The 26,821-nt window shown below is 39.3% G+C and overlaps 5 protein-coding genes across 11 annotated transcripts in view; 3 read left to right on the top strand and 2 right to left on the bottom strand.

The window, feature by feature from the left end:
* Positions 1-5,503: 5,503 nt before the first annotated feature.
* prop1 (PROP paired-like homeobox 1) lies at positions 5,504-8,654 on the top strand. The gene is made up of 3 exons (XM_077496139.1): positions 5,504-5,597; positions 6,816-7,039; positions 8,245-8,654. Exons 1-3 carry the CDS (start codon positions 5,504-5,506, stop codon positions 8,614-8,616), a joined length of 690 nt encoding a protein of 229 aa, XP_077352265.1. The 3' UTR covers positions 8,617-8,654.
* Positions 8,655-9,607: 953 nt separating this feature from the next.
* mcfd2 (multiple coagulation factor deficiency 2, ER cargo receptor complex subunit) lies at positions 9,608-11,992 on the bottom strand. Of its 2 annotated transcripts, none has more exons than XM_077495172.1 (4): positions 11,850-11,992; positions 11,013-11,177; positions 10,762-10,921; positions 9,608-10,612 (listed from the first exon to the last, which is right to left on the bottom strand). In XM_077495172.1, the coding sequence occupies exons 2-4, from the start codon at positions 11,171-11,173 to the stop codon at positions 10,481-10,483; spliced, it is 453 nt and encodes a 150-aa protein (XP_077351298.1). In that variant the 5' UTR covers positions 11,174-11,177; positions 11,850-11,992; the 3' UTR covers positions 9,608-10,480. The 2 variants fall into 2 exon arrangements, with proteins under 2 accessions (XP_077351298.1, XP_077351299.1); XM_077495173.1 differs by having other exon boundaries at positions 11,013-11,174; positions 11,850-11,931.
* A 1,369-nt stretch (positions 11,993-13,361) lies between these two features.
* haao (3-hydroxyanthranilate 3,4-dioxygenase) lies at positions 13,362-15,869 on the top strand. The gene is made up of 10 exons (XM_077495420.1): positions 13,362-13,538; positions 13,723-13,801; positions 13,990-14,073; positions 14,439-14,545; positions 14,668-14,757; positions 14,831-14,874; positions 14,955-15,100; positions 15,293-15,361; positions 15,485-15,567; positions 15,695-15,869. The coding sequence occupies exons 1-10, from the start codon at positions 13,450-13,452 to the stop codon at positions 15,765-15,767; spliced, it is 864 nt and encodes a 287-aa protein (XP_077351546.1). The 5' UTR covers positions 13,362-13,449; the 3' UTR covers positions 15,768-15,869.
* Positions 15,870-17,075: 1,206 nt separating this feature from the next.
* LOC144001482 (transmembrane protein 229B-like) lies at positions 17,076-19,221 on the bottom strand. The gene is made up of 2 exons (XM_077495824.1): positions 19,018-19,221; positions 17,076-17,571 (listed from the first exon to the last, which is right to left on the bottom strand). The coding sequence occupies exons 1-2, from the start codon at positions 19,067-19,069 to the stop codon at positions 17,090-17,092; spliced, it is 534 nt and encodes a 177-aa protein (XP_077351950.1). The 5' UTR covers positions 19,070-19,221; the 3' UTR covers positions 17,076-17,089.
* A 2,224-nt stretch (positions 19,222-21,445) lies between these two features.
* Positions 21,446-26,821, top strand: part of ttc7a (tetratricopeptide repeat domain 7A) — a 43,798-nt gene continuing 38,422 nt past the window's right edge. For 3 of the 6 annotated variants that reach the window (XR_013278392.1, XM_077495179.1, XM_077495178.1), the window contains exons 1-5: positions 21,446-21,594; positions 22,203-22,389; positions 24,623-24,786; positions 24,954-25,122; positions 26,311-26,441. Coding sequence is in view for 5 of the 6 variants with exons in the window: in XM_077495179.1 (XP_077351305.1) it covers positions 21,538-21,594; positions 22,203-22,389; positions 24,623-24,786; positions 24,954-25,122; positions 26,311-26,441 (708 nt within the window). In the remaining variant the exon portion in view is untranslated. Of the gene's footprint in view, positions 22,390-24,622; positions 24,804-24,953; positions 25,123-26,310; positions 26,442-26,821 lie in introns of all 6 variants that reach the window. The other 3 variants (XM_077495181.1, XM_077495180.1, XM_077495182.1) reach the window with 3 other exon arrangements.

Below are 26,821 nucleotides of genomic sequence, written 5' to 3'. Positions count from 1 at the left end.
GAAAAAAAAAAAAGTCATGTCATAAATTTACAAGAAATAAACTTGCAAATTTGTGACATTCTAAAGTGTCATATTTGTGAGGAAAAAAAAATCGATGAGAAAAAAAATGTGTGGCAAAGTGGCAAATTTACGAGAACAAAAATCATAAATTTAAGAGAAATAAACTCGTGAGAAAAAACCTGCAAGATATACAAGTATTGTACTCGGATGTTTGTGCCAATACTTTTCGCTCATGTTTTCGAGATAGTAATTGCTTTAGCAAAGATTTCCCATATCATATCAAGCATTCACACTTTGAAGTATTGGGTACAAGTCGCTAAATTAATCTGTTGTTCTCAGTCATTCACTTGCATTTACCTAAAGTTTGCTAGTTTCTGATTGGTTAATGTTAGTCAGCTGATAGGGGGTCAGGATGTGTTGTTGCTTTAGTTGCCGTATGTAACGAGTAAAGTTTAGAACTCCGTCTCCATCCTGCCTGTTCATTTTACAACGATTGTTCCATTAACCACCAAAGAGCCAACACCTCATCCAGACTAAAGCGGATTATGTACGTCTCACAAGAGTTGTTTTTTTTTCCTCACAAATCTGCAAGTTTATTTTTTGTAAATTTATTGTTTTGTTATGTTTTTCAAACTTTTCACTTTATAATGTCAGAAAGCTGCAAACTTACATTTTAACATAGAACCTCTTATTTGATAGCAGCTTTGCAATTCTTGCATCATTGCACATGGAGTCAGGCCTCTTTTAAACACTATACAAATATACCCCGTCAATGCAAAATTGGCAATTTAATGTGTTGCAAATTACAGAAAAAGCATAGACAATTCAATATAGTATAATAAAGACCTTAGTATACATGGACAGTCTCTGTTGATGATTCCGAAAGTAAATACAGCCGTATCAGATATGTGTCACTTGAAATCTACATGGAAATAGTAAAAAAATATATATATACCGGTAGGCTGTTGGCATTGGATCTACAGCGTAAATCCAGCCTGAGTCCTCTCAGCATGGGACTGCACTCACATAGTTGTCTGAACGTTTGCCCAGGAAGTTACGTAATCAATGCTGCAATTTGCAGGATTCCACAAAAATAGCAGGCCACTGTCTTCGAAATGGATGGAATTGTGGCACGTGAGCCAAAAGAGACACCAATGAATTATGGTGCCCATATGAGGGATTCCAACAGGCATCTTGATTTTCCATTCTTACTGCTCCTTTTCTGTGACAGATATTCATTTTGATGCTGTTTGTTGTGTGAGCCCCGTCTTAAAAGTCGTGATTGGTTTCATGAATGCGAAGAGATGAAAGGCATACTTCGCACGCTCGTTTCTCTGTCCTCACACAGCTGGGTGAGAAGACTGCTGGATGGATGAGGAGGGCCGGAGGCTGGGGGGGTTATTGTGGCGCGGGGGAGGAGTGGGGTTACATTCCTTCCATCGGATCTGTGCTTCTGCCAACCGGGTCACTCCCAGTTCAGTCCCGGGAAACTGTGAGGGAAGAATTTCCTAAATGTGTCCATACTGGACGTGGCCACATTTTGCACACTGTGCTTTTGAGTGTGTGTGATGATAATTGTAACCCTGCACCTGGTATCATATGTCCTGCATGGTATTTGACCACACATTGGTAGGTTTGATAGGTTTGTATGAACTGCAGATATTATGAGATAGAGAGAGAGAGAGAGAGAGAGAGAGAGAGAGAGAGAGAGAGAGAGAGAGAGAGAGAGAGAGAGAGAGAGAGAGAGAGAGAGAGAGAGATGATAGCTAGCTGTACAGCTAGTTAGCTAGCTAGCTAGAGAAAGAGAGAGAGAGAGAGAGAGAGAGAGAGGAGAGTTAGATGATAGTTAGCTGTACAGCTAGTTGTTAGCTAGCTAGATAGCGAGCTAGAGAGAGAGAGAGAGAGAGAGAGAGAGAGAGAGAGAGAGAGAGAGAGGGAGAGAGAGAGAGAGAGATGATAGCTAGCTGTAAAGCTAGTTAGCTATCTAGCTAGAGAGAGAGAGAGAGAGAGGGGGAGAGAGAGAGAGAGAGATGATAGCTAGCTGTACTGCTAGTTAGCTAGCTCGATAGCGAGCTCGAGAGAGAGAGAGAGAGAGAGAGAGAGAGAGAGAGAGAGAGAGAGAGAGAGAGAGAGAGAGAGAGAGAGAGGGGGGGGGGGAGTTAGATGATAGTTAGCTGTACAGCTAGTTAGCTAGCTAGATAGCGAGCTAGAGAGAGAGAGAGAGAGAGAGAGAGAGAGAGAGCATTTTTAGCAAAACTTCTCCACATCATTCCTACATTGACAATAAGCAACAATTGAAGAGGATCTAGTTGCTTCCACTTTGACCAAACCGTCCGTAACCTCAAATGGAGTTCTTTAGGACACTGATTAAACCAAGACAAATTGCTGTCTCTATCTTGTACTTTGTGGCTGCAGTGGTTTTTCGCTCCTGCAAGGCATCCCTGCTGCATTCAAGATGTGGAGAGCAGACAGCAGCAGAGAGGAGAAATCCCGAAGCTCTGGAATATTTTTGATGCAGCCTTGATAACAGAACGATGAACGTGTTTTGAGTTTGGGCTTTGCTAAACAGGCTTTTGACATATAAGCATTGGGCTATGACTCAACGTGTTTGTACTACAGTAAAGTAAAATAAAACAAAAAAAAAAGCAAATAAAACAAAAAATAATAAAAGCAAAATTACAATCCCCAAAACACCATTTTGTTCATCTGTGTGCTGCTTTCCTTGAGAGAAGCTAATTTCTCAATGACTGTTTAAAGTGATGGATGGGTTTGAAACAATTCTTCTGAGGGTCGTTCCAAGATTGACGATTTTAATGAAACTTTGTGTACTTGTTCCTAGTGATGGCACAACACTACATCTCAAATGTTTGGGAAATCGGAGCAGGGAGTTGGGAGCTACCACCCGCTGAATTTCCACGCTTTCTTCAAAAAGGGGCGTGGCCACCTTCTGTTGAACCCTTGTGTCTCAGGAACTACTGGGTCACTCTAAAAAAAAAACAGACATTTTATCAAAAACGAATTCACAGAGACTTCCAAATCTGGAATCATTTACAAGATATTTTGACCTTGAAATTGACCTTGTAGATCACGTGACCTTACAATTGTTCACTGTTCTCTATAACATAGTTTCAGAGATGTATTTTATTTTTTTTATTATTATTTTTTTTTTAGCAGCAATTAGGTGTCAAAATTCTCCACACTCTTAGATATTCAATGATAGCTCTAATTTTTAAGTTGCCCCTGAGTAGAAATTGCGGAGCCAGACAAATGATAGAAATGAAGTTTAACAGTGAAAATAAAAGTTATAGTCCAAAAAGTGCAGTCATTAAATTCAGAGAAACAACAAATGAAACATCATATCGATTTAGTAGTATTCTAGTATTCACTGGATTACAAAATGAAGGCAGGGAAAACATTTCACTACACAAATCCAGTGGTAAGACTTATGCATTATATGTTACACCAGAAGTATTTCACATTCAAAGCAATAAAAAATCCAACTTTGACATACAATTGACAATACAATTGAGAATACAATACAACCTCCCCGAGCATGGCTGTGGACTCTATCACGTTCAACCACATGCAATTTATCATGACATGGCCATCTGTCAGTTATAAAATCGTCATTGAGGACGATACAGCACTGGCTAACATATACCTGCAACTTATATAATAGTAATTATTTAGTTAATTTCATTTTTATCATGAGCACAACATGAGTTTTTATTTAAAGCAACTTTGTTTTGAGAAACGTTTCTGCTAATCTGACATAAAGCCTCTTGCAAAAAAACTGCTATTGCCCAATGGAGGTACTCCGGTGGTTTGAAGTCACGTTCTGATAGTACAGTGCCCCCCTGTGGCCATGTCGCCATTCACCGTTTCCCAGCGTTTATTGAAGCATTCCAGTGGCACTATAGATAATAAATAAATAAATAAATAAATAAATAAATAAATAAATAAATAAATAAATAAATAAATAAATAAATACATCTCACGGCCCACAAGCAAAAGTCTGGACAGTGACGTGAGTGGGCGCCATCTTGTCACCCAGTTTGACATAATATCACTGTCCAATGCAACGTAACGCTAGTGACATTTCCAAAATTTACCATGTGTAAGAGATTTTGAAAAAACAACAACTCTAAATGTAATCTAATTTAAATATACTGTGTATGTACTTCACGTTAATCTGATATTATCATCATGGCCAGTTAGTGAACTAAAAGACAAATAATACATTTTACTTTGACAAAGGACCAAATTTGTGGGGTAGCTTTTGCATCAAATCTAATTGCACCCCTTAAAAACAAAAACAAACAAACAATCTATTGTCTTATGGCGATGATGATAGATTTGGTTTAATTAATATTTTGTGTCCCATAGGTTTTCATCTTTTTTTTTTTTTTTTTTTTGGGGGGGGGGGGGGGTGAATATATGCACCCTCCATCCATCCATCCATTTTCTTGACCGCTCATTCCTCACAAGGGTCGCGGGGGGTGCTGGCGCCTATCTCAGCTGGCTCTGGGCAGTAGGCGGGGGACACCCTGGACTGGTTGCCAACCAATCACAGGGCACACAGAGACGAACACGCACACCTAGGGACAATTCGGAGCGCCCAATTAACCTGCCATGCATGTCTTTGGAATGTGGGAGGAGACCGGAGTACCCGGAGAAGACCCACACGGGCACGGGGAGAACATGCAAACTCCACCCAGGAAGGTCCGAGCCTGGACTCGAACCGGAGACCTCAGAACTGGGAAGCGGACGTGCTAACCACTCGACTACCGTGCCGCCCGGGATACGCACCAGCACACCTTATCCAGGACGCTTCAAAGAGTGTCCTGCCTGTCCTTCCTTTCTCACTGACTTATATATGAATGGACTATCACTCGGTCCCTCGTAGCTGAAGCCAGAGGGCAGCCATCTTATGTTTCCACGTTTAGTTCTGTTATTCTTCTCTGGAAGTAAAGACAGAAAAAAATGAAAATGCTGCAGAGAAATCAATGTATTCAAGTAAGCTTACAGAGTGGCAACGTAAGATGGCTGCCGGTGGCATCACTTCTCCCAAGAGGCATTGTTAGTCCATTCATACGTGAAGTTTGCATCCTTTATACGTCTTTGCCCACGATTGGTTGCCAGCTAATATCCCAGAGGAAGCAAGTCGATACTTTCTCTTCTCTCTTTTTTTGACTATTATTGGCTTCTGTTGAAGCTGTAAAGAGATTTTCTCCACCGAGAAAATGATTATGTGATCATCCACTTTCTTTCTCTTCTGTTATTTGTGTATCTTTTTTTCAACCCCCCCCCACAACCTAATAATGGTGTTAATGGCAACGTTTGAGTTCAGCCACCCTGAGCTATGTCACAGTCATTCTCGTCTGTCAACCACACCTACAGAGGCAAAGGTAAAAAGAGGCACGTGACTTAAGTGGTGGTGGGCTGAATGTGTGAGTTTTGGATGACCAGACTGCGCGTACCATCATCAGTGAGCAGTGTAGTCATGGCCCAAGTAAAAGTAACAGAGGATGTGATGAGGAGCCACCAGGACTCTGCTGACGTGTTCTCTAATGTCGCCACCGTCAGCTCCACTGCAGGTATGTTCGACAAACCGTATTTATTCATTTAATCCTTTTAAAAAGGACCTGTTTTCATCAATTATTTTTGATTTTCCGCATTATGTTAAAATATACATTGTGTACGGAATAGAATTGATAGAATACAGAATGTTTACAATTTATTTGATCCAACCACCCCTTATTTATTTATTTATTTATTTATTTATTTATTTATTTATTTATTTATTTATTTATTTTATTTTTTATTTTTTTACTTATTGTACTTATATATTATAAAGGGATAATTAGCTGAATAAGATAATAATGTCATAATAAAGATGATAATGTGGTTTCCAAGCTTCAGTAGTTAGTTGTTGTTGTTGTTGTTTTTCCCCCCGCTCAAGTAAAATTATATAAAAAGAATCCTTAAATTAAAATAAGAGAGAGAGAGAGAGAGAGAGAGAGAGAGAGAGAGAGAGAGAGAGAGAGAGAGAGAGAGAGAGAGAGAGAGAGAGAGAGAGAGAGAGAGTCATTCTGGTGCATATATTAAAATATTAAAGCTAGCGACAGACCACTCATATTGGCAATTTTTGTGTGACAGAGCAAGGTGAGCTCAACTCTGGCTATTTATTTATTTATTTATTTATTTATTTATTTATTTATTTACTTATTTATTTTATGTTTTTACTTATTATATAGGGATAATTATCAATAAGATGAATAAGATAATGCCATAATAAAGATGATAGCAAGGGTTTCATCACAATTTTTTATTTTTTTTTTGGTTAAGTAAAATAATAAAATAATAATAATAATAATAATTCTATAATTAGAGAGAGAGAGCGTCACTCTGGTGCAAATATTCAAGCAAGCGACCCACTCAAATTGGCCTTTTTTGTGTGACAGGCCAAGGTTAGCTGAGCTCAGTCCCCCCACTCTGGCAAATGAGTCCTTTTGCTGGTAGTTGTGCTAATAATCTGCCTCAAATCCCTCCGTTTCTGGGATCTCTTTCTCACGAGCTTGTGTTTGGCTGCAAATGCTCTCTGGCTCTCATATTGCTTCATGGCAGTGGGAACCATGAAGTCTGAGTAATCCCTCTTTTATCGAAAAAGTCATCATTGAGCTAACGAGTTAAGTCGTGCTTTTTGCGGGCTGCCAACCTGGGAATCACAAGGAAATTACGAAACGGGAGCTGAGGAATTGTCTTGTACAAGTAAAGGTAGAAAACCTCGCCTGCTTTGTCCACGCTGAAAGCAGATATTGGAGATTCGTTGAGCAAGGGGGCGTTGAGTGAGACCTCTGTGGCTGTTGGCCGACGGAACCGAACCTTTCAGTCCCCGGTGAGGCGACGCCTCCGCACCACCTTCAGCCACAAGCAGTTGGAGCACCTGGAGATGGCCTTCGAGCAGAACCAGTATCCTGACATCTACTACAGAGAGGAGCTGGCCCGAATCACCAAGCTCAATGAGGCTCGCATCCAGGTACACGCTAGTCACTGTAGTCGACTTACTGACTTTGAAAATGAGGTTTATAGTGTGTGTCAGTTGCATTTGTTCAGCATTATTGTGTGTATCTTGCTTTGCCATTCGCCAAATAAAGAGAAATGCACTTCAGGTTTGCTGCTACCATAACACTCATTTGTCTTACAGCAGGGACGGGCAACTTAAAACTTAAAAAACAACAACACAATTTTTCATCATCAGTGCTATTCAGGGGCCACATACGACCACACACTTCCAAACCAGAAAAATACCATTTGAATATGGACAAAACAAATGCATATGTGCAAAATATGCGCTCATTTCATTTTTCACAAAACATTTCTCATTCAAGGACGGCACAAGAATACTGAACAGCAAAACAACAGTAAGCACATTTTGTACATTTTTTGTTGTTGCAAAAATCAACACTTAAAATTAAATTAAATTAAAAATTAAAAATTTTATATTATTCCGGTACTATGTTTGTACTGCACATCGTTCCAAATCGACAAATACTACTACTACTACTACTACTACTACTACTACTAATAATAATAATTAACCCAGTGTAAATGAATATAAGCAATATTTGCCATCTAGTGGTGAATGGTAATATTACAATTTAAAACTACAATCGCTGCATATTCACAGTTCGGCACCCACATATTTTTCATTACTTGCTGATATAAACAAAAATGTCATTAGTTTATTTTATTTATTTATTTTTTACATTTTTTTTAACATGCTCCATGTACCCCCATTTTTCATGAAAAATGAGGTTTTGGGGAGAATTTTCTGGGTTTGTAAAAAAAAAAAAAAAAATCAAGATAATTCAATGGCAGTTTTATAAATAGTCCAAGCAAGACAACACATTTGTGATAATATTTTAACATTTTCCTTGTCACATCACGTTCGCTTGATTGCTCGCAACTAGGCAGAGTTCTATTTCTAAACATATGAACGTTACCTCGCCAGCAAGTGTCTGTGAAGCAGGGCTGAATCTCGCCAGTAAGTGTGTGCATTCCAGTCAAGCTTTTGTCATCTCCTTTTCTACGCCATTACTGATTTACATTTTTATTTTTGTTCTGATCTTCCCTTTTTTTCCTGACCAAGCAGAATTGAAAACGTACAGTACACACGTTATGTAAATAAGCGTGACAGAGATTGATGATATCAATGATGTTATAATGATGTCTTGTCAACAGGTGTGGTTTCAGAACAGAAGAGCCAAACAGCGCAAGCATGAGCGCGTCTCCCAAAAAGTGCACCCACTGGGTGTGATGTCGAGTCACAGGGCGCTACTGGGCAGCATGCACGTGGCACCTCCCGTGGCGGCCCGGCAGTACTACGGCCAGCCCCTGGCACACATTCCCCACGTCACTGCGGTTCTGCCCACCAGGGTGTACCCCCACCACCCCCAAGGCCCGGTTAGCCCGTGTCCGTGCCCCCCTATCGCACCTCAGGTGACCTCTCAGCAGCATGAAGAATGGTACAGCCACGTGAGGAATAACCTGACCTCAAGCATGTTCTCGTTGCCATCCATGCAGCCCTTGGAACCGCCCTCTCACTGGAGCTAAACATTGTAGAGTGCTCGGTTATGATTTTGCAAGTACCATTACGCTTGGATACATCTATTGAACTCTATGTTCTCAGTACTGTTACTTTCATTTCTGACTTGTAGATATATATATATATATATATATATATATATATATATATATATATATATATATATATATATATATATATATATATATATATATATATATATATATATATTAGGGATGTTCAATACCACTTTTCCTCCCAGACAATTATTCTTTTTCTATTCTACTTTATACTTCCTGATTATAAACGGCCACAAGTTGCGAGTACCGATAACTTGACACAAGCCTGGGTATAGGCCCAATATTGATATATGACATTGGTACTCCCCAAAACCTAACATATATATATCAGTGGTGTCAAAATTAGTGTTTTAATTTTTAATTAAAGTTCCTTTTAACGCCACTTATTTTTTTAATGCATAATTAATTTCGCAAATTACTTCATGTTAAATATTTGATAGCTCTTAATATGAAAAGAAAAATTCACCAATGTCTTACAAATGCAATTATGCCATCTAGTGGCAGGAAAATAACCTCAACACAAATCAAGATCACACTTTTTTTTTTTTTTAACTCAATTTCATGAATTATTAACTATCAAGGACTAAAAGATGCAGCTATATTTCTACTAAACATGTTTTTCCACTTTTATGTTTAGTATGAAAACTTGGAACTTTATTATTGTACATTTTGAACAGATGTGAAATTTGTGGTTAATCGTGAGTTAACTATTGAAGTCATGTGATTTGTATGAGTGCACACACACACACACACACACACACACATATATAAGTGACTGATATGGACAAATAAATTTAAGTTGTATAAAGTGTCCTTATACCCAGATGCAAATAATGTCTCTTTATTACACTTAGCGAGACTTTCGGTGGTCAATGGTTTGAAAACACTTTGTTGCAGTATTAGTTGTTGCTGGTAAAACTGATGAAAGAAAACAATAGCATCTGTTGAATACAGATTTTAATAGTTCACGTTCCAGTGAAAAACATGTATTATGCATTTATTTTTAAATATTTGTATTCAACAACCTGACTGAATTTATACAAGATGGGAAAATATATATTTCTATCACAATCTGTACATTATCAAAAATCACAGACGGATTTGACAGTTTTAAAGATGTTTTCATCTGGAGGCAGCTGACGTGTGTATGTGTGGGTGGGTGTGTGCGCGCACATTCATGAGTTTACAAACAAACCAGTCTCATCCAGTGACAGAGGCAGCATTGCACAGGATGCCATTGCGTTACATTCACTCTTTTTGGCGCTTTGCTGTCACATATCCATCCGACAGATACATGAACACAGTGTATAATGCTGTTTGACAATCATCAAGACACAACTTTCAGGAACCAACAGCTTCACCCTAAAATGTTGCATGCACTTATATTATACAGCACTCTTGGTATATGTAATGGATCCTTCACCTTCCCAGTGGCAGACATCTTTACAGTGTACAAGCCAAGGTATGCAAATTTGGCAAGATACTCCAAAGGGACTGAAAAAACATTTGATTTGTGTGAGTCAGCCTTTAAAAAGGCACAAATTGTAGGAAACTACAAGAATGGAAAATGCAGAGATTTTGCTCAAATGGATTAGCCTAAAATAAAATTAAAAAAAAAAGGTACATTTTGCTGTTTTAAACTGGCAGGTTTGTTCCTTCATATGGAAGGGGATACTGATTTTCTACCTACAAGACTGACTGGCTTGTAGGAGGGAATGGCGATTTTAAAGCAAGCCACTGTGATGGTCTCTGCAATTTCCTCATAGCTTTATTGTAGACAAAGAAGTGTAAGATTATCATGTGGGGTGACGTGTTACTCCAGTGATTTGGCAAACTCTGCGTAGTCTATGTAACCGTCATTGTTCTTGTCGTCATCCCTCAGAACATCATCGATGAGCTTTATTAGATCTTCCTCTCCTATTTGCTGACTCTGCTCTCCTCTCTCCTATAAAAAATTTAAGAAAAAAAAGTAGATGGGAAAAGCACCAGCAGATGCAATGTGAAGACCAGCAGCTGGTCAATAGAGGGCGCTATAGATTGTCATGATACCTTTCAGAGGAAAAGCAAATGTTTTCACAAGTGTCCAGCTCCTACCTCTCTGTGGACGTGGGTGATCGCTGTCGCCAACTCCAGCCCGTCTAACAGGTTGTTGCCATCGTAATCGTGCATCTTAAAATAGTGCAGCTGGAGCTCCTGAGGAGACATCTCTTTCTCTGGTTTGTCAATCACACCCTCCAGATGCTCCATAATGTGGCTGCAAGACGAGAGACAAAAATGGCCGCACATTGCTGCTGCGTGTGTGCTCAAAGTCCACTAGAATTGTGCAATCTCGAAGCATCACTCACTCTTTATCCTGGACCATGTTTTTGTCGAAATGACCGTGGCCCGATATGTGAGCTCCACTCTCCACAATGGGGGGCTGCTGTCCCTGATGTTCAGCGTCCCCGTGAGAGTGGACACACAGAAGACAGGAGGACAGGAAGAAGAGGACACTGTGATGTCTCATTCTGCTGCAAGGCATAAAGACACGTGCACAGACAAAGTTAAAGATTTTTGTTCTGCTACTCAAGTAAATAAACATTTTAGATTTTTGCCATTGTGTATATTAAATGCCAAGTACCATTATTATAAAATGTATGCATAATAGATTGACAGAGAGAGGAATAAAGCACAACCAACCTTGGCAACAATTGTAGCCACCTGTTGCCATTCATACAACAGAATCATTGTCTTGTGGTCAACTACACATATTTCACACAGGTGAATACATTAAATGTGTGTGCTCAATCATGATCACCCTTATATTTTTGTGACGTTTTTGATAGGTGGCTTGTGAGCTTTTTCTCAAGTGACTAACATGACTCGATAAGGGTTGGCAAACACGGACTGGTTGATTTCAGCTCAACATAACAAGACTCAACTGTATTTACACGCCGTGAATAGAAACTGTGTATCTTGAATAATATAAGGAATCAACACCGTGTTTGCAATAATTTGGCGTCCAATGCACGTAAACACTACAAAGAATATGCACCGCATTAACTCAAAGCCGATTGTTGTATAGCAACTAGCATGCATCTTACCGGTTACATTGTATCCAGTGTGCAATTTTATATATTTGAATGAGTTATTGGGGTCAAAAACAATTATCACATAGCTGCATCTATTCGTAATGATTTCACCTGAATCCGCGTTGAGTGTTCTTGTCGGGTGGCTGCAAACGATAAGCAGGCACAGGTTTGACACTGACCTAGCCGCTTGCCGTAGTTTCACTTGGACACGACATCGCATTGTGATTGGTTGACGTTGCCAAAGACTACAGAAGTGAATCAAGATAATTCACTCCATACTTTTTGGTACGCTTTCATTAGGTTTTTGACACGTTGTATGACTTTATTAAAACACGTTTATTCCAAAACCTTATCAACACACACAAATGCGGTATAATATTACTCAACTCAACTCAACTTTGTTTATAAAGCACTTTAAAACAAGCATTGCTGTATCCAGAGTGCTGTACATGAAAGAGACATCGGTCATGCAGTAAAGAGTAAGATAAGTAAAATAAGAAAAAAACAAAACATTCTAGGCCTAACTAAATAGACAAGTGAATACAATTTACATCAATAAATTAATAACAAGGAGTAGGTAAGTGAATTAATGATTAATTAAATAACTAACTAAATAAACTTAACAAACTTAAAATTCATAACAGTAAATATAGCAGACGCCACAAAGCACCAAAACAAGTCTCATGGTGGGCTAGAAGCCGAAGAATACAGATGGGTTTTAAGACGGGTTTTAAAAGCAGATAGAGAGGGAGATTGCCGAATATTTTGTGGAAGGTTGTATCAAAGGGAGGGACCCGCAACTGCAAAGGCCCGATCCCCTCTAAGCCTCCGCTCTGTCCTCGATACACTAATTGTGTCTGGTCTGCTGACCTGAGGCACCGGGCAGGTGAGTAGGGGTGCAAGAGCTCTCAGCGAGGTAAGGCAGGGCAAGACCATTTAGAGAATCTTAAAATGGACTCATTCCTCAAAAGGGTCACTGCTGTAGCCTATCCCATCTGGCTTCGAACTGGTTACCAGCCAATCGGTACACAGAGACGAACAACCATCCGTACTCACAATCACACCTATAGGGACAATTCAGAGCGCCCAATGAACCTAACATGCACACATAATGTGGGAGGAGACCGCGTAGTACCCGGAGAAGAACCGCTCAGTATGTCCTAGATCGGGGTGTCAATATAGGCCGGGAGAGGGGTTATGTGCTCCCTCTTACGGGCACCAGTTAGGAGACGAGCAGCAGCATTTTGGACAAGCTGGAGATGCTTGAGGGAGGACTGTCTGATTCCAAGGTAAAGTGCATTACTGTAATAATTAATTAAATAAATAATAATAATAATAATAATAATAATACTAATAATAATAATAATAATAATAATAATAATAATAATAATAATAATAATTATTATTATTATTATTATTATTATTATTATTATTTTTTAGCTTTCCATAATTTTATTATTGAACAACCCTCCTGTTGGTTATAATCCAATTTTAAAAAAACAAAAACAAAACAAAAAACAGGTGAAATGTGTGTAAAATGCCATGGTAATATACAGGTGACCTTTCACCACGACAAAACCCCTCCCACTTGCCTACACCCACTCTTGCATTTTGGACTTTCAGTGACAGACTGCTGAATATACTCGTAGCAACAGAAAAGAAGCCATTGTGACATAATACAGTAGCAGGGCCTCAAACGTCGATTGAAATAATGAATAATAGTTATCTTCTTGTGAATGTGGAGAAGTGGTTAGCAGAGAACCAGAATGCTTTCTTGCCACCAGTCTGCAACAAACTCATGTGAGTAAGCTGTTTTATATTAATTGTATTAACAATGCTATTTTATATGCGCAACTACAGAGGAGATTTCAGAGCTGCAATCATCACGAAAGAGAAGATCACGTCAGATCACACCATTTGAGCCATTACATAATGTTTGTTTAAAGACTGTTTTGTTTTTGTTTTTTTAAATTTCCTCATTCAGGCATTTTTCCCAGTTAAACATTATGTTTGTTGGCGGACCAAATACCAGGAAGGATTACCATATAGAAGAAGGGGAGGAGGTATGATGATCACTGATTTACAATCAATGCCACCACACATTATCCTCTCCTTTTGTAATACAGCTAGTCTGTACTTAATAGTGGTTCTGTTGTAACTTGCAGCAAGCAGAACTTTCCCCCTCATACATGAAACCTCTTATTCCCACATGATATGAAAGATATACAAAATGTGTATGTATGTCCAACAGCTTTTTTACCAGGTGAAGGGGGACATGTGTCTGAAGGTGTTTGAAAATGGCAAGAGCAAGGATGTGCACATCAAGGAAGGAGAGGTAAGCTGAAATGGAGATTGCATGAAGAGCAACTCATCAAATGCTGTTATTATAAATAGTTGCCTTTTTATCTCTGTGTGTACGTGGGTTCTCTCTGGGTTCCATAGCTAGCAAAAATATTTTTGTTAGGTTCATCAAAGACTCTAAAGTGAAGGTGACTGCCCTGTGTATTTGACAGGGGATCAGTCCAGGGTGTACCTGACTTCAAAGTCCCTAAATTCCACTGGACCCAAGTAAATTAATCTTAGCGTTCAAAAGATTTACTGCAGGAGGGTAGAGGAGTATGAGTTAATTCCACAACATGATCATGACATGATCAGTTCCATTCATAGTGTTTCTGTGGAAATCGTCTTTTCCATTTTCAGATGTTTCTGCTGCCCGCTCGGATCCCCCACTCACCTCAGAGACAGGCCAACACCGTGGGACTAGTGGTAGAGAGGAAACGGCTGCATACTGAAATGGATTGCCTCAGGTGATGCATTGAACCAAGCTGGGAAGAATCAAAATAACAAAAAGCTGATTTTGTATCACATGATTTTGTTTTGTTACGTTGGTGTCTTTATCTGGTTCAAAGTCATGTGCTGGTGCCTTCAGGTACTACGTTGACAACACAACAGACATCCTGTTTGAGAAATGGTTCCACTGTGAAGATCTCGGAACCCAATTGGTGCCAATAATCCAAGAGTAAGAAAGTTTATTTTATAATCACCCACTCTTGCTGCTCTATTTATTTTATTTTTTTATTTTTTTTTATCAGGTTCATGGCATCAACGCAGTACAAGACAGGAAAACCTGATCCGAGTGAGCTCTTGTTTATCATCTGCACTGGTCTAGGTTTTTCAGAATTTTATGATCAGTATTATTATTTTTTTTTTGGTCAGCTGAAGTCTTCAGGGAGCCTCCATTCCAGATGAACAGCATGAACGTGATGTCGCCCTTCTGCTTTAAGTCGTGGCTGGAAAAACAAAAGCCATTCCTTGCCAATGGCAGCCCCATTAACATGTTTGGAGCTCAGTTTGAGACGGAGGTACAATGAAACCTTTTATGCGTAATATTACATACGCTCACATGCCACAATACATACCCCTGTAATATCTAAAGACAACCACATATTCATCCATGCAAGAAGGATTTTGAAGGACATTGTGAAGTAGGTGCTAATAATTGAGTAATATGAAACACAAACATGAAGTAATATAACTATTTGTGACCCTGACAGGCAACCATTTTTGGACCTGGTTTGTCTGACACATCCTTGGCACAAAGTGATGTATGGATTTGGCAACTGGTATGTTTTTAACTTCACATTCATGTACTATGCACCATCTGACGCTTCCATTATTAAAAATTCACTATAAGCCTGTTGACTTATATATTGCACTGTATCTCCTCTTTTGTTTTTCACCATTAGGAGGGGTCGTCATGTGTAACCATGAATGAACAGGAGTTTAATCTCTCTGCCGGAGACAGTGTACTCATTCCTGAGCACACCCAGTAAGTACATCCTATGATACGCAATTATATTGACACAATATTTTTTTCCATCATTGGTTAAATTCACAGGGAGCATATGCGTGGTTCTGATTCTTAATACAATGTATTTTCACATCTACTCCTGTAGGTATCAGTGGAAGAGAGATGAGGAAACTATTGCACTGGTTGTGGTTCAAAATCCTGAGCGTAAAAGATCCTGATCAGACCTGCCAACGACACTCTCAACATGTAGCATACTACAAATAGTTACATATTATACATTTTTTAAAAGTTGCAATAAATAGTATGTGCAACCTTTGGAATTAGCTGCATTAATTGGCCAAGAACTTCGTCTGATACATCACAATTGACAAACACTGTTTAATTAAACTAGTACTACACACACAAAGAATTTGATTTCATGTGTTTATTGTACACAGCATGTCAAATTTGAACCAGTGGCACATCCTCAAGGACTGCAAGGGAAGCTCGGCTTCCCTTATAATACCAACCTGTCACCCCACCAAAAAAAAAGTGGCGAAATATGTACTGCCGACTGCTGTGCGTGCATTTCATTGACCAAATATGTGCCAGAATACCTTCATCTTTTGTTTAGAATCAGCTATTTTTCACAGGTAACTAACATGACTTCCTTCTCATTCATCCCCGCAGCGTCAAGCCGCTATGACACACTCGGACCCTCGGCGTCAAATCGCTTTTTATTCCATTGTTGACCGGAGACTTTACCGATCCCCAGCGACTTAGTTAAAAACGACTAGCGTTCTATTTGGCAACTCTCTTGTGTCAATCTACGGGTAATATTTACACTTGGCAGAGAGTAAAATTAAGAATGTAAAAATAAATAAATAAAAGTCACTCAAGGGTTGAGGAACGAACTCACAACCTTCAGCTTGGCACACGGCCACACTACCACATGAGCTATGCCCCTCCTACTGTTTGCTTATCTCCAAGACACCAAACATGATGTTTTTGGTCCTCTTGGAGTTATGAAAATTCCAGCTGACATGAGCTGCAGGAGCTTTTTTTTTTTGTTGACCAAAATTTTGGTGACACCATTTGTCAGCCTTCCTTATGAAGAGAAAATTACACTGAATAAGTAAACACAATTAATGATTTGTCCAGATAGTCAGTGCGGGTTCAGTTCCCACTCAATGTGAATGGTTGTATGTCTCTATATGTGTCCTGTGATTGACTGACAACCAGTCTACAATGTGCCTCCTGTAGAGCGTCCGCTGAGCCTAAACAGTTCAGAAAATGGTTGGGTAGTATAAAAAAAAGAGAAGACTGTCCCTGTTAATATTAAAATTTTACTGTTTGCACTGTTCAAACAATTCATTTTAAAGGTGTGCAATTTATACAATACTTCTGTAATACATTCGTGTCACATAACTAAGAACTAAATGTTTTGAGAAGCCAATAATATATGGGGAAAAAAAACATTGCATAAACTTGCTTTGGCGTTGTTTGTTCCAAACTGACGATTAATTGGTAGAGCAGTTATTGAAAGCTCATTTTTAGACGTTTATTTGCACATTCGTATTCTCAGAGTGTTTTTGATCACATGCTTCTCTGCTATGAAGGCAGCAAACGCCCAGGGTAGCGCATACTCCAGAGTCACCACTCCTCTCAGATTGTATTCATAACCCGAGTAGTCCCAAGGACAAGCCCCCAGCAGCCCGAGCCCACTCCCCCAGCTGAACTCCCACATGTAGATGAACAGCGTGTAGATTATCAGACGCACAGACAGCGGCTGTTGATGAGTCAGCAGCCAGCTTCTCACACTCTCCATGAGGTAGATTGCAGTGGCGTACATAGGCAGCGCCCAAAGGCTGCTGTATCCCATCATCCTCCTGTCCTGGAGGCTGCACCAGTCCAGCACAGCGGTGAAAGTCACCTCGCAGAAGCAGCCGTGCAACGCGTACACGTAGAGACGAGACAGAACAGAGAGGGAACACGTGGAGACCCTCTCGCAAAGCTCTGCCGGGTCATCAGCTCCATCCTGTCCTGCGACCAAGAACATGTTGTTGGTAAAACGTGCACTGGTGAGGCCCATTGCAGACACAGGTGTAAAAATGAAAACTATTTCCGATTTTTTTGCACTCTAAATGTACAAAGTACTATGCCCCATAATATAATATAATATAATATAATATAATATAATATAATATAATATAATATAATATAATATAATATAATATAATATAATATAATATAATCCATCCATTTTCTTGACCACTTACTCCTCACAAGGGTCGTGGGGGGGTGCTGGCGCCTATCTCAGCTGGCTCTGGGCAGTAGGCAGGGGACACCCTGGACTGGTTGCCAACCAATCGCAGGGCACACAGAGACGAACAACCATCCACACTCACAAGCACACCTAGGGACAATTCGGAGCGCCCAATTAACCTGCCATGCATGTCTTTGGAATGTGGGAGGAGACCGGAGTACCTGGAGAAGACCCACGCGGGCACGGGGAGAACATGCAAACTCCACCCAGGAATGGCCGAAGCCTGGACTCGAACCGGAGTCCTCAGAACTGGGAGGCAATGTGCTAACCAGTCATCCACCGTGCCGCCTAATATAATATAATATAATACAATATAATATAATATAATATAATATAATATAATTAGATTTTATTTATATTTGTCAATTTGTCTATATTGTTTATTTATTGATTGATTGATTTATTTAGCTTTGACGCCCTTGACCATTTGTTTTCACTGGTAAAAAGTCTGATTTTTTTTTATTTTTTTTTTCAAATAAAAGAATATGTGTTTTTATTATTATTATTATTTTAACATCCCTTTAAATCAAAATAGCTTTGATCACTTGTAAGTTATATTAACTTCCGGTCTCGCACATTCAGCCAATCACAGATGCAATCAGCAGGCAGGGTGTTGTTTGAAATAATACAGAAATAAAGACACACTAAATTTTGTCAAACGAGGATATGAAACTAAACTATGGTCAAACCAAACACAAATTGATTTTTTTTTTTTTTAAGACCTTGTTGATCGGTGATCGGCCCCAAAAATCCTGATTCTGTAAAGCCTACTATAGAAAGGCATCTAATTGTTTCTAATTTATTGTCACTTGGAACTGTACACTTTCCCCCATATTTCATGTCATTGTCATTATACAGTACACACATTCCATTTGCTACAGCTCAAGGACTGACAGTCTTGTGGGCCTTCTCTAAATAGGATTAACGAGACAGTAAGTCAGTTTAGTAAATCAAGGACTCTTGCATTTACAACTCAAATCGAGTCTTTGATCCAAAAACAGATCTGGCAGATTGTTCAATGTGTTTCCTTGACACACACAGTTAATTACAGCACAATGACTCGAGCTCCATCACTTCATTATTGCCAGTAGCAATAACATCAAGTCACCAAGTGTGAACATGAGCAGTCATTAAACACGAGTTAACATCCCATTAACGCTCACCTGAGTGGCAACCACCTTGTGCTCTCCTCTCACGTAGTATTCTCGCCTCCATCCTCACACAGCATGTGTTTCCCCGTGGCTTTTTAATCCCTTACATGCGTGTGCGTACGTGTGTATCTTGGGCTAAACATTAAGCTGATCCATGTTCGACAGAGAAGTGCCCATCCCAGGCTGAGATCGAGGGACACCAAGCAAGCAAACCTGGACCGCCTGATAAAAATTGTGTGGCACAAATGCCAATATTGATCGCAAAGTTACTCATGTGAATGTTTGCTTTAACCACATCAGTAAATGTGGCCGTCCTTGTATTGATGTGGGCTCAAAACCAAACACACGGTCATGTACTCTATATTGTGCAAAAGCTCCATTCTGGTGTGTCATTATTGGGTCAGTTTCAGTGTAATAATAGACACCCAGAAACTACACTTTAATTGCCGCTTCACATCGTTAATTCTATTTAAGAAAAAAAAAAGCTTCACAGATTCATTGTATGAAATGCTGATTTAGGATTTCCATGAAATCACTACTACACAAACACACACACACCCACAAAAAAAAAAAAAAAAAAAGCAGCTGTCTATGATATTTGCATGCACGGCATATAACGTTGCCATGTGAAGCATATCAGCGCCAATTTAGGATGTTTATTTAGTGTGACCACCGAAAACCAGTTTGATGAATGGTAGACCTCCAGATCAGAGTCCAGGGAGTCGGTCAACATGAATGTTGAAGGAAAATATGCCATCAGAGTTAATGGCCATAAAGTTATCAAGCTGTCAGCGGTTGGACTCGAGATACATACAAAAATCTGGTTTGGGAAATTGGGAAATGTGAGGAAAGGCCTCATTTGAATACTAGTTTTAATACAAATGTAAAAAAAATAAAATAAAAAAAAACATTTATCTATAGAAGAAGAAAAAAACCTCAACAATACATTCATAAAGCTCCTCATCTCAACTCATTTTACAAAACCATTCTCAAATGGGTGCCCCCATCTATAATTCTCCACCTGACCACTAGATGGAGCCAATTATAATCTCAGATGTTTCCCTGGACCAAAGCAGTCTTGTTAAACTTTGTTTAGCCACCGAAATAATTTTACTGGTCAGCGTGAAGCAAACAAACTCACCATTTAGTGTTTGAAAGTAGACTAACAATTTTGATAACAATTTTGAGGTGCAGGCAGACAGATTCTGTGCTCTGTGTGATCATATTTTATTCAAAGATGACTGTAGCGTGCATCAAACTTTATGAATCATGTTAGAAATCAATTAATGAATGCATCCATATTATCAATGATCATATTCCTTATTATAATTTTGTATTTTTCTACTTCCGTCATGTAGACTGTACGCGTCTCCTGTGCTGAATTTATTTAAAGGGAATGAGAGAAACGACCCCCGTTGGCCAGGAAGCAAGTCGACTGTGTTCACGCCCATAAGTTAACAGCGCAAAATGGGTTTCTCTCTTTTATTTTATTTTTTTATTTTTATTTTTATTTTTTTATATAAATTCTCTGCAATTTTTACATATAGTTAGTTTCGTAGTTACCAGTACTTTTGTTCCAACAACGAATTGACTTTCTACAACTACAAGTTATATTTTGTAGGGCTACAAGTTTCCTTTGCTCCAACTACAAAAATTATTTTCTACAGGTACAAGGTACTTTTGCACCCAATTTACCTCCATATTATAAAAAACATCTTATGGTTACCTGTCATTAGGTGATATGACCTATATGTGGCACTGTGATCTGACAATGTGGAAATTTGGGCAATTCATAGATATGTATGCAAATCAAAACAAAAAACAAAACAAAACAAAAAAAGCTTTAGTGCCACCTGGTGGCAAATTAGTGCCAAGCAGCTATGCTGAACTTTGGGAATTAAGAGAAGGACCTTCATTTATTCGGGCCACGATATCTTATAGAAAAGGTGCTTTGCTGCTATCTTGTGTCATCTAGGCAATTACAAACCTTTTCGCTTGCGCATCAACTGTCAGGGAAAGACGCAACTTACTGTAGTGAGAATTTGTGAGAAATAAGCAATACGTACACTGTAAACAACTGAAACGTCAAATGAACACTTTATTCGACTTACATATCAATCAAAGTCAAACAAATCTATTACTTTATTTCCCCAATTGTCTTAAAAATTTCAAACTACAAACCCCAATTCCAATGAAGTTGGGATGTTGTGTAAAAATAAAATAAAATCATAACACAATTACTTACAACTCAGTTTCATCCTATATCAATTCAAAACAATACAACTTATGTATTTTATTTCATTATTTTATTTTATTATTATTATTTTTTTTTTTATATACATCAGTGTAATTATATTTATTTTCTCCAAGACACTTTAGTTGTGCCAAAGAGGATGACAACGTTGAGCAAGTGGTTTAGTAGTGACTCGGTCCGCCAGTAGGGGACGCTAACGAGCCTCCACGACCCCACAACTCTGCAACTGCAAACAGCGAGCTCCTTCACTTGAGAAAAAGGACTTTCTATAACAGCAAATGTCAAGTTTCCAGAGAGAAAATGACCCAGCAAAATCCATTTTCAGAAGACTTGAGGTTTTATTTTATGTTATAAAGTAGCAGCTGAGTTCCATAATAGTTTCTGTCTGTGCTGCCTGTGACTTTGGCTATATAGAACAAATGCAATTTTACAGTTTGTATTGTGTCTTTGTACTGTAGAGTGTGTACGTGTATGTATATCTCTCCCTTTCCCCTTTTCAGCTTTGTTATGTTTTAGTTTGGTCCTTGCTTGAAACCGGGCGGATAATGACCTCAACCAGTATGTGTGAGTACTGCTGACAAAGTGGGAATGTGGGTCGTTTTCATTGAGACGACCTATTTACTGTTTCCATACATGTTCTATATATATCTATTAGACATAGGAATCGTTGCTTTGCTGTTTTTCCACTTTCTTCAGCTCCTACGTGATCCACTTAAAGTATTAAGGGAAAAAGATTAAGAGCAGGTGCCTAACTCCTGACTCCTTAAACCACATCTACGTGACTGAAAGTACTGTTTAAGTTTTGGTTATATACATTAAATAAATTAACCAATAATAACACCATTGTGACACGTAGGCTACTGTACTTACCCCCCACCCCAACAGACGCGCACACATGCGCACGCGCACGCTCCAAAGGTTACATTTTTATTTCTCCTGAAAGTCTGCAGTCACTCCCATCGTGTCCGGGGAGTACAATCAACACCGGGACCGAGCTGCCATGGCCTCCCGGATCTCCTTCACCCAGTTGCGGCTGGAAGCGGAGTTGGATCGGTACCGGGCCGAGTGCCAGTGGGACAGAATTCCTCCCATCGTCGAACACATGCAGGCTGCGCGTATGCACGAAGATGGTGAGTGCACTTAAAGTTTTCCGCGGTGGTCTCGAAATACTTCTTTTCTTTTTTTGTGTATGCGTGTGGTCGAGTAGATCATTATAGTAGTAGCCTATACCGATATTTGTGTGACTGATGCGCACCTGTAAGTTGAACTTTGTACTTTTGAATGTTGACAGGTAACGTACAGGACTGACTGGTGGCTGACAAGCCAATTTGAACGGCCTGTTTCCTGCAGTTTGCTTTTTGTTTTGTTTCCACTGTTTCCATTAACATCTTTAAAATAAACTTAAACTTCTATATTTCTCATTTGAAAGTAGGCTAAATTTTACGTTACTCACAACAGTGCAACTTTAGAACAAACAAAATCAAATTGCCAGGGGTCATCATGACACACAAATGAAGAAATTAGAAAAAAAAAAAAAAAAAAGCAAAGCAGAAAGTGTAAAAAAAAAAAAAAAGGAAAGAAAAAAAGAAAAGAATAAGTTACCGTACTTTTATAGATATAAATTGCATTTTATACATGCACTTTAGTCTTTTCGGTCTATATGGCAGGCACTAATCAGTCTAAGTATTATCCAAAGTACTTATAAAATACTGAAAAAAAAAGTGGTTTGTAATTCCAAAATTATTAAAGGGATCGTTCGGCTTTTTTAACATGAATCTCAATTTGATCCTCACCTCCCGTGTGTGCGATCAGCACTGACTTACCCCTGACAGCGTTCGGTGACACCAGTTCTGGTTCGGCGTTGGACGAGAGGAAAATAGTCCAGCAAGCTGGCTGGGGTCTCGGAAATAAAGCGTTTTTCTTCTAAAAACTATTTGTTTTCAAAAGCGTGATACATTTCCATCACAATACTCTTTTCTGAATAAAGTCAGACGCCATTACCGCCAGCCACTACTTTTCTGTTCGTTCGTATCACTGCGCGGCGCCCTGTCGAACGCTAACCGACGCACTGAAGCCAGCTCGCTGATACTTCCGCCGAAAAGGCAAACAACTTCAGGCGAAAAAAACGCTTTATTTCCGAGACCCCAGCCAGCTTGCTGGACTATTTGCCTCTCGTCCAACGCCGAACCAGAACTGGTGTCACCGAACGCTGTCAGGGGTAAGTCAGTGCTGATCGCACACACGGGAGGTGAGGATCAAATTGAGATTCATGTTAAAAAAGCCGAACGATCCCTTTAATATCATTAGAAGATTTGTAAAATGTTTTTTTTTTTTTATTACCATCATTGTTACTCTTTATAAAGAAACCAAAACAGAGCATGCTCATAAAACAATACAAAATTGTAATTTGTATTATCACAGACACATCATTTCATAGTTTTGTAGTGAGGGACCTTGTGAATGTTCAGATTTTTAAAAGTTGTGTGCAATTTCCTGTGAAAGAGTTTGTCGTATATTCTCTCACATTATTATTTTTTTCACTCACTCACTCACTCACTCACTCACTCACTCACTCACTCACTCACTCACTCACTCACTCACTCACTCACTCACTCACTCACTCACTCACTCACTCACTCACTCACAGAAGCTTACATGTGTGAATGAGTGAGTGAAAAAAAAAAATCCGCGCGTGCTTTCAAATTGCCACGGGAGTGACGTCACGACACGCCACCCCCCTGCTCTGCGATTGGCTGGAGGGGTGTAAACACTGTCTTTCCACAGAGACGGCCTGCTGTTTACAAAACAAACACAAAATGGCAAAATACAGGCTGGGGGTGCGGGGGTTTAGGACAAAATCACCCCCACACGTTATAAAAAGCCAATATCTATAAATTGAGAAGTAGTTTGTTTGTTTAAATCCTGTATTTAAAAAGTGCATTTTCCTGAGTGAAACCGGCAGACAGCCCCTTTAAGATATAAACACTGCTCACTGAGCTGGCATGGGAACACATACAGTACAAAACATTGACCAGGAGTACTTGAAACGAGTGTGCATATTGGAAAGCCGCCCCGTCTAATCTCTGTGTAAACTGTATGCAGTATCCTGATTTTATGGTTACATTCCAAATGATCATGGAAGATAGAACCAGTGGTTGTAAATGTGCTCCAAACAGTGGTTGTAAATGTGTCTTCTCCCTGACTGTGTCTATTTCTGAGCTTGAACAACACTTATGAAACAGTGTGTACTGTGCAACGTTTATAATAACAAAACAAACAAAAAAAAAAAACCTGTGACTTGTCACCTTGAGCGTGGACCTTCTGGAAACTGTTCACCATGACTTTTTTATATCCTGCCTTCAGATGACTATGGGACGCTGCTGTTGGCAGAAGCACTACTGGAAGAGTCCCTGATGGAAAACATGGACCTGTTAAGGCGCTCCATACCTTTGCTGGACAAGATGCAACCAAGATTATGCCGGGCCAAAAGCTACCTCAACATCATCCTGAGCCGAGGCCGTCTCACTGTGAGTCAAATCAGCCGGTTGGTTTGAATCTTTATTTTATGATATCTTAGTTATTATTACATTGTTTAACCTCTGTCAATTCAAACAATGTCAAACAGCCTAAAGAAGCACTGAACACAAGTCTCTTTTTTTCTTTTCTTTTTTTTTTTGCTGTCTTCATCATCCAGCCCCGATATTTGAACGAGGCTCTGCTGCTGATGGCCAAGGTGCACTATGTGCAGGGTTGCCATCGCGATGCCCAGGGAATGTGTGCAAGGGTGGGACTGGAGGAACTAACGCAGGACGATCAACCCACCTACCACCTCCGCCTACTGGCGGAGGCCTTCGTCATTAAAGGTACTACTTGCTTCACAAACTGGCACATTTTCAAACAACATTTATACATTTAACTCATTCGCTCCCAGCCATTATCACTCAAGCAACACCTTTTGCTCCCAGCTGTTACTGTACTGTACTGTACTGTACTGTACTGTACTGTAATACAGACAAGCACTGTAAATATGGATCATCCGGACATAAGCAACATTCATTTGCATGTGAAAAATTAAAATCTTTGTTTCTTTTGTCATCACCTACATATACAATCTGTGGAAAAGGTCAAGGGTCAAATCCACAGAATATGACAAATGTGCGTCATACTGGATAATCTTATTATCATCATCATTATGTTATGTCATTACACCCAATATTTCCTGATGAGCAGATGTGACTTCCTGCTAGTTGAAATATAATTATGTCACACTCACTGGCAGATTTTAATTCAAGCTTGGTTTCTTGGAAAATTTTCTAAATTATTTTAAGGTGGACTAATATAGATGATGTCAAAGTTTGCATGAGAAAGTCAGCCTATTCCTATGGGGGCTCCCTTTCTGTAGATCTTGCTGTCCTGCATGCTGTGGTGGGAATTAAATCTGCTCTGAATATTTTGACGATGATGTCTATTTGCAGCACTCTGCTTATTTGATTAGGCCTGGCGTCTTGCCCGAAGATACGAACCATAACAGGCCTTCTGGCTCGCTCAGAATGTTGCCGTCATTAGGGATGCAACGATATACGGTTTACCGATAAACAGTTCTAGTGTTACCGTTCAAAGTGAGGAGTCAGTTATTGCCTAATCAGGGCTGGTTTTCTATTTATTGGATTTTTTAAAAGGGTATGGTAACGATAAACAACCACATTGGTGAAGTTATATTTATGTCCTGATACTAACTTACAGCTAAAACAGAGTGTAGTTAAGCTATCATTGGTAAAAAGTTTGGAAATATAAGAGCATTGAGTCTTGGTGCTTGAATTCTAGAACAATGTTGCAACAGCAATGCCCAAACCCCAAAATTATTTACGATCTGATCTCCACACTTTTATTAGCCCTAGGTCCCGTGGACCTGAACATCCTGTAATATAAATGTCTACGGTGTGAGTCTGTGGTCCTTCAAAATGTGTTCTGATACGCACTCCTCACAATGTGTGTGTTTAACTTTGTTTTGCTTATTAAAATCCTGACCGTGGCATCTGTATGCGTTCCAGGTCTGTCTCTGGACCACCAGGCTCTTTCTTCAGTGTCTCGGATCCGTCTGTTGGAGAGGGAGGAGGAGAGTCTTTCGTGTTACCTCAAGGCCTGTGATGCGGCACTGTCATACCTGCAGGAGCTTGATAAGGTGGAGATTTGTGTCCATTCTGATCATGTATGTGTTGCAACTGGTCCAGTTAGAAAGAAACTGTCAATTACACAGTTGGGTGCCCACAGTCATACCTGGGGTGGGCAAATTAAAAAAAAAGAAAGATAGGTTATTTAGTCAAGTCGCCCTTTCAAACAGCTGTAGCTTTAACAAAGTGCTTACAGAACATACCAAAACAATAACAATCAACAATCAGTTCAATAATCAAACAACAACTTTTTTTTTATTTGATTCATGTAAATTGAAAAATAAATTTGATCAAGTGATTGCACATAATAAAATCATCTGAACCCAGATGATTTTATTTTGTGCAACCACAACAAAATAAAATTATGTACCATTTTTTTCAGAGTATAAAA

The sequence above is a fragment of the Festucalex cinctus genome, chromosome 14 (genome assembly GCF_051991245.1).
Source record: "Festucalex cinctus isolate MCC-2025b chromosome 14, RoL_Fcin_1.0, whole genome shotgun sequence".
Lineage (NCBI taxonomy): Eukaryota > Metazoa > Chordata > Actinopteri > Syngnathiformes > Syngnathidae > Festucalex > Festucalex cinctus.
The sequence above is the reverse complement of the archived record's forward strand: the minus strand, read 5'-3'. Positions and strand labels throughout refer to the sequence as shown.

Excerpts from the sequence above, each read along its gene's own strand:
- prop1 (XM_077496139.1), top strand. The coding sequence starts at position 5,504 with ATGGCCCAAGTAAAAGTAACAGAGGATGTGATGAGGAGCCACCAGGAC. Across the intron at positions 5,598-6,815 it reads CACCGTCAGCTCCACTGCAG|ATATTGGAGATTCGTTGAGC; the intron begins GTATGTTCGACA and ends CGCTGAAAGCAG. Across the intron at positions 7,040-8,244 it reads TCAATGAGGCTCGCATCCAG|GTGTGGTTTCAGAACAGAAG; the intron begins GTACACGCTAGT and ends TCTTGTCAACAG.
- mcfd2 (XM_077495172.1), bottom strand. The coding sequence starts at position 11,173 with ATGAGACATCACAGTGTCCTCTTCTTCCTGTCCTCCTGTCTTCTGTGT. Across the intron at positions 10,922-11,012 it reads AACATGGTCCAGGATAAAGA|CCACATTATGGAGCATCTGG; the intron begins GTGAGTGATGCT and ends CTCGTCTTGCAG. Across the intron at positions 10,613-10,761 it reads TCACCCACGTCCACAGAGAG|GAGAGAGGAGAGCAGAGTCA; the intron begins GTAGGAGCTGGA and ends AATTTTTTATAG.
- haao (XM_077495420.1), top strand. The coding sequence starts at position 13,450 with ATGAATAATAGTTATCTTCTTGTGAATGTGGAGAAGTGGTTAGCAGAG. Across the intron at positions 13,539-13,722 it reads CCAGTCTGCAACAAACTCAT|GCATTTTTCCCAGTTAAACA; the intron begins GTGAGTAAGCTG and ends TTCCTCATTCAG. Across the intron at positions 13,802-13,989 it reads ATATAGAAGAAGGGGAGGAG|CTTTTTTACCAGGTGAAGGG; the intron begins GTATGATGATCA and ends TATGTCCAACAG.
- LOC144001482 (XM_077495824.1), bottom strand. The coding sequence starts at position 19,069 with ATGGAGGCGAGAATACTACGTGAGAGGAGAGCACAAGGTGGTTGCCAC. Across the intron at positions 17,572-19,017 it reads ACAAGGTGGTTGCCACTCAG|GACAGGATGGAGCTGATGAC; the intron begins GTGAGCGTTAAT and ends TCTTGGTCGCAG.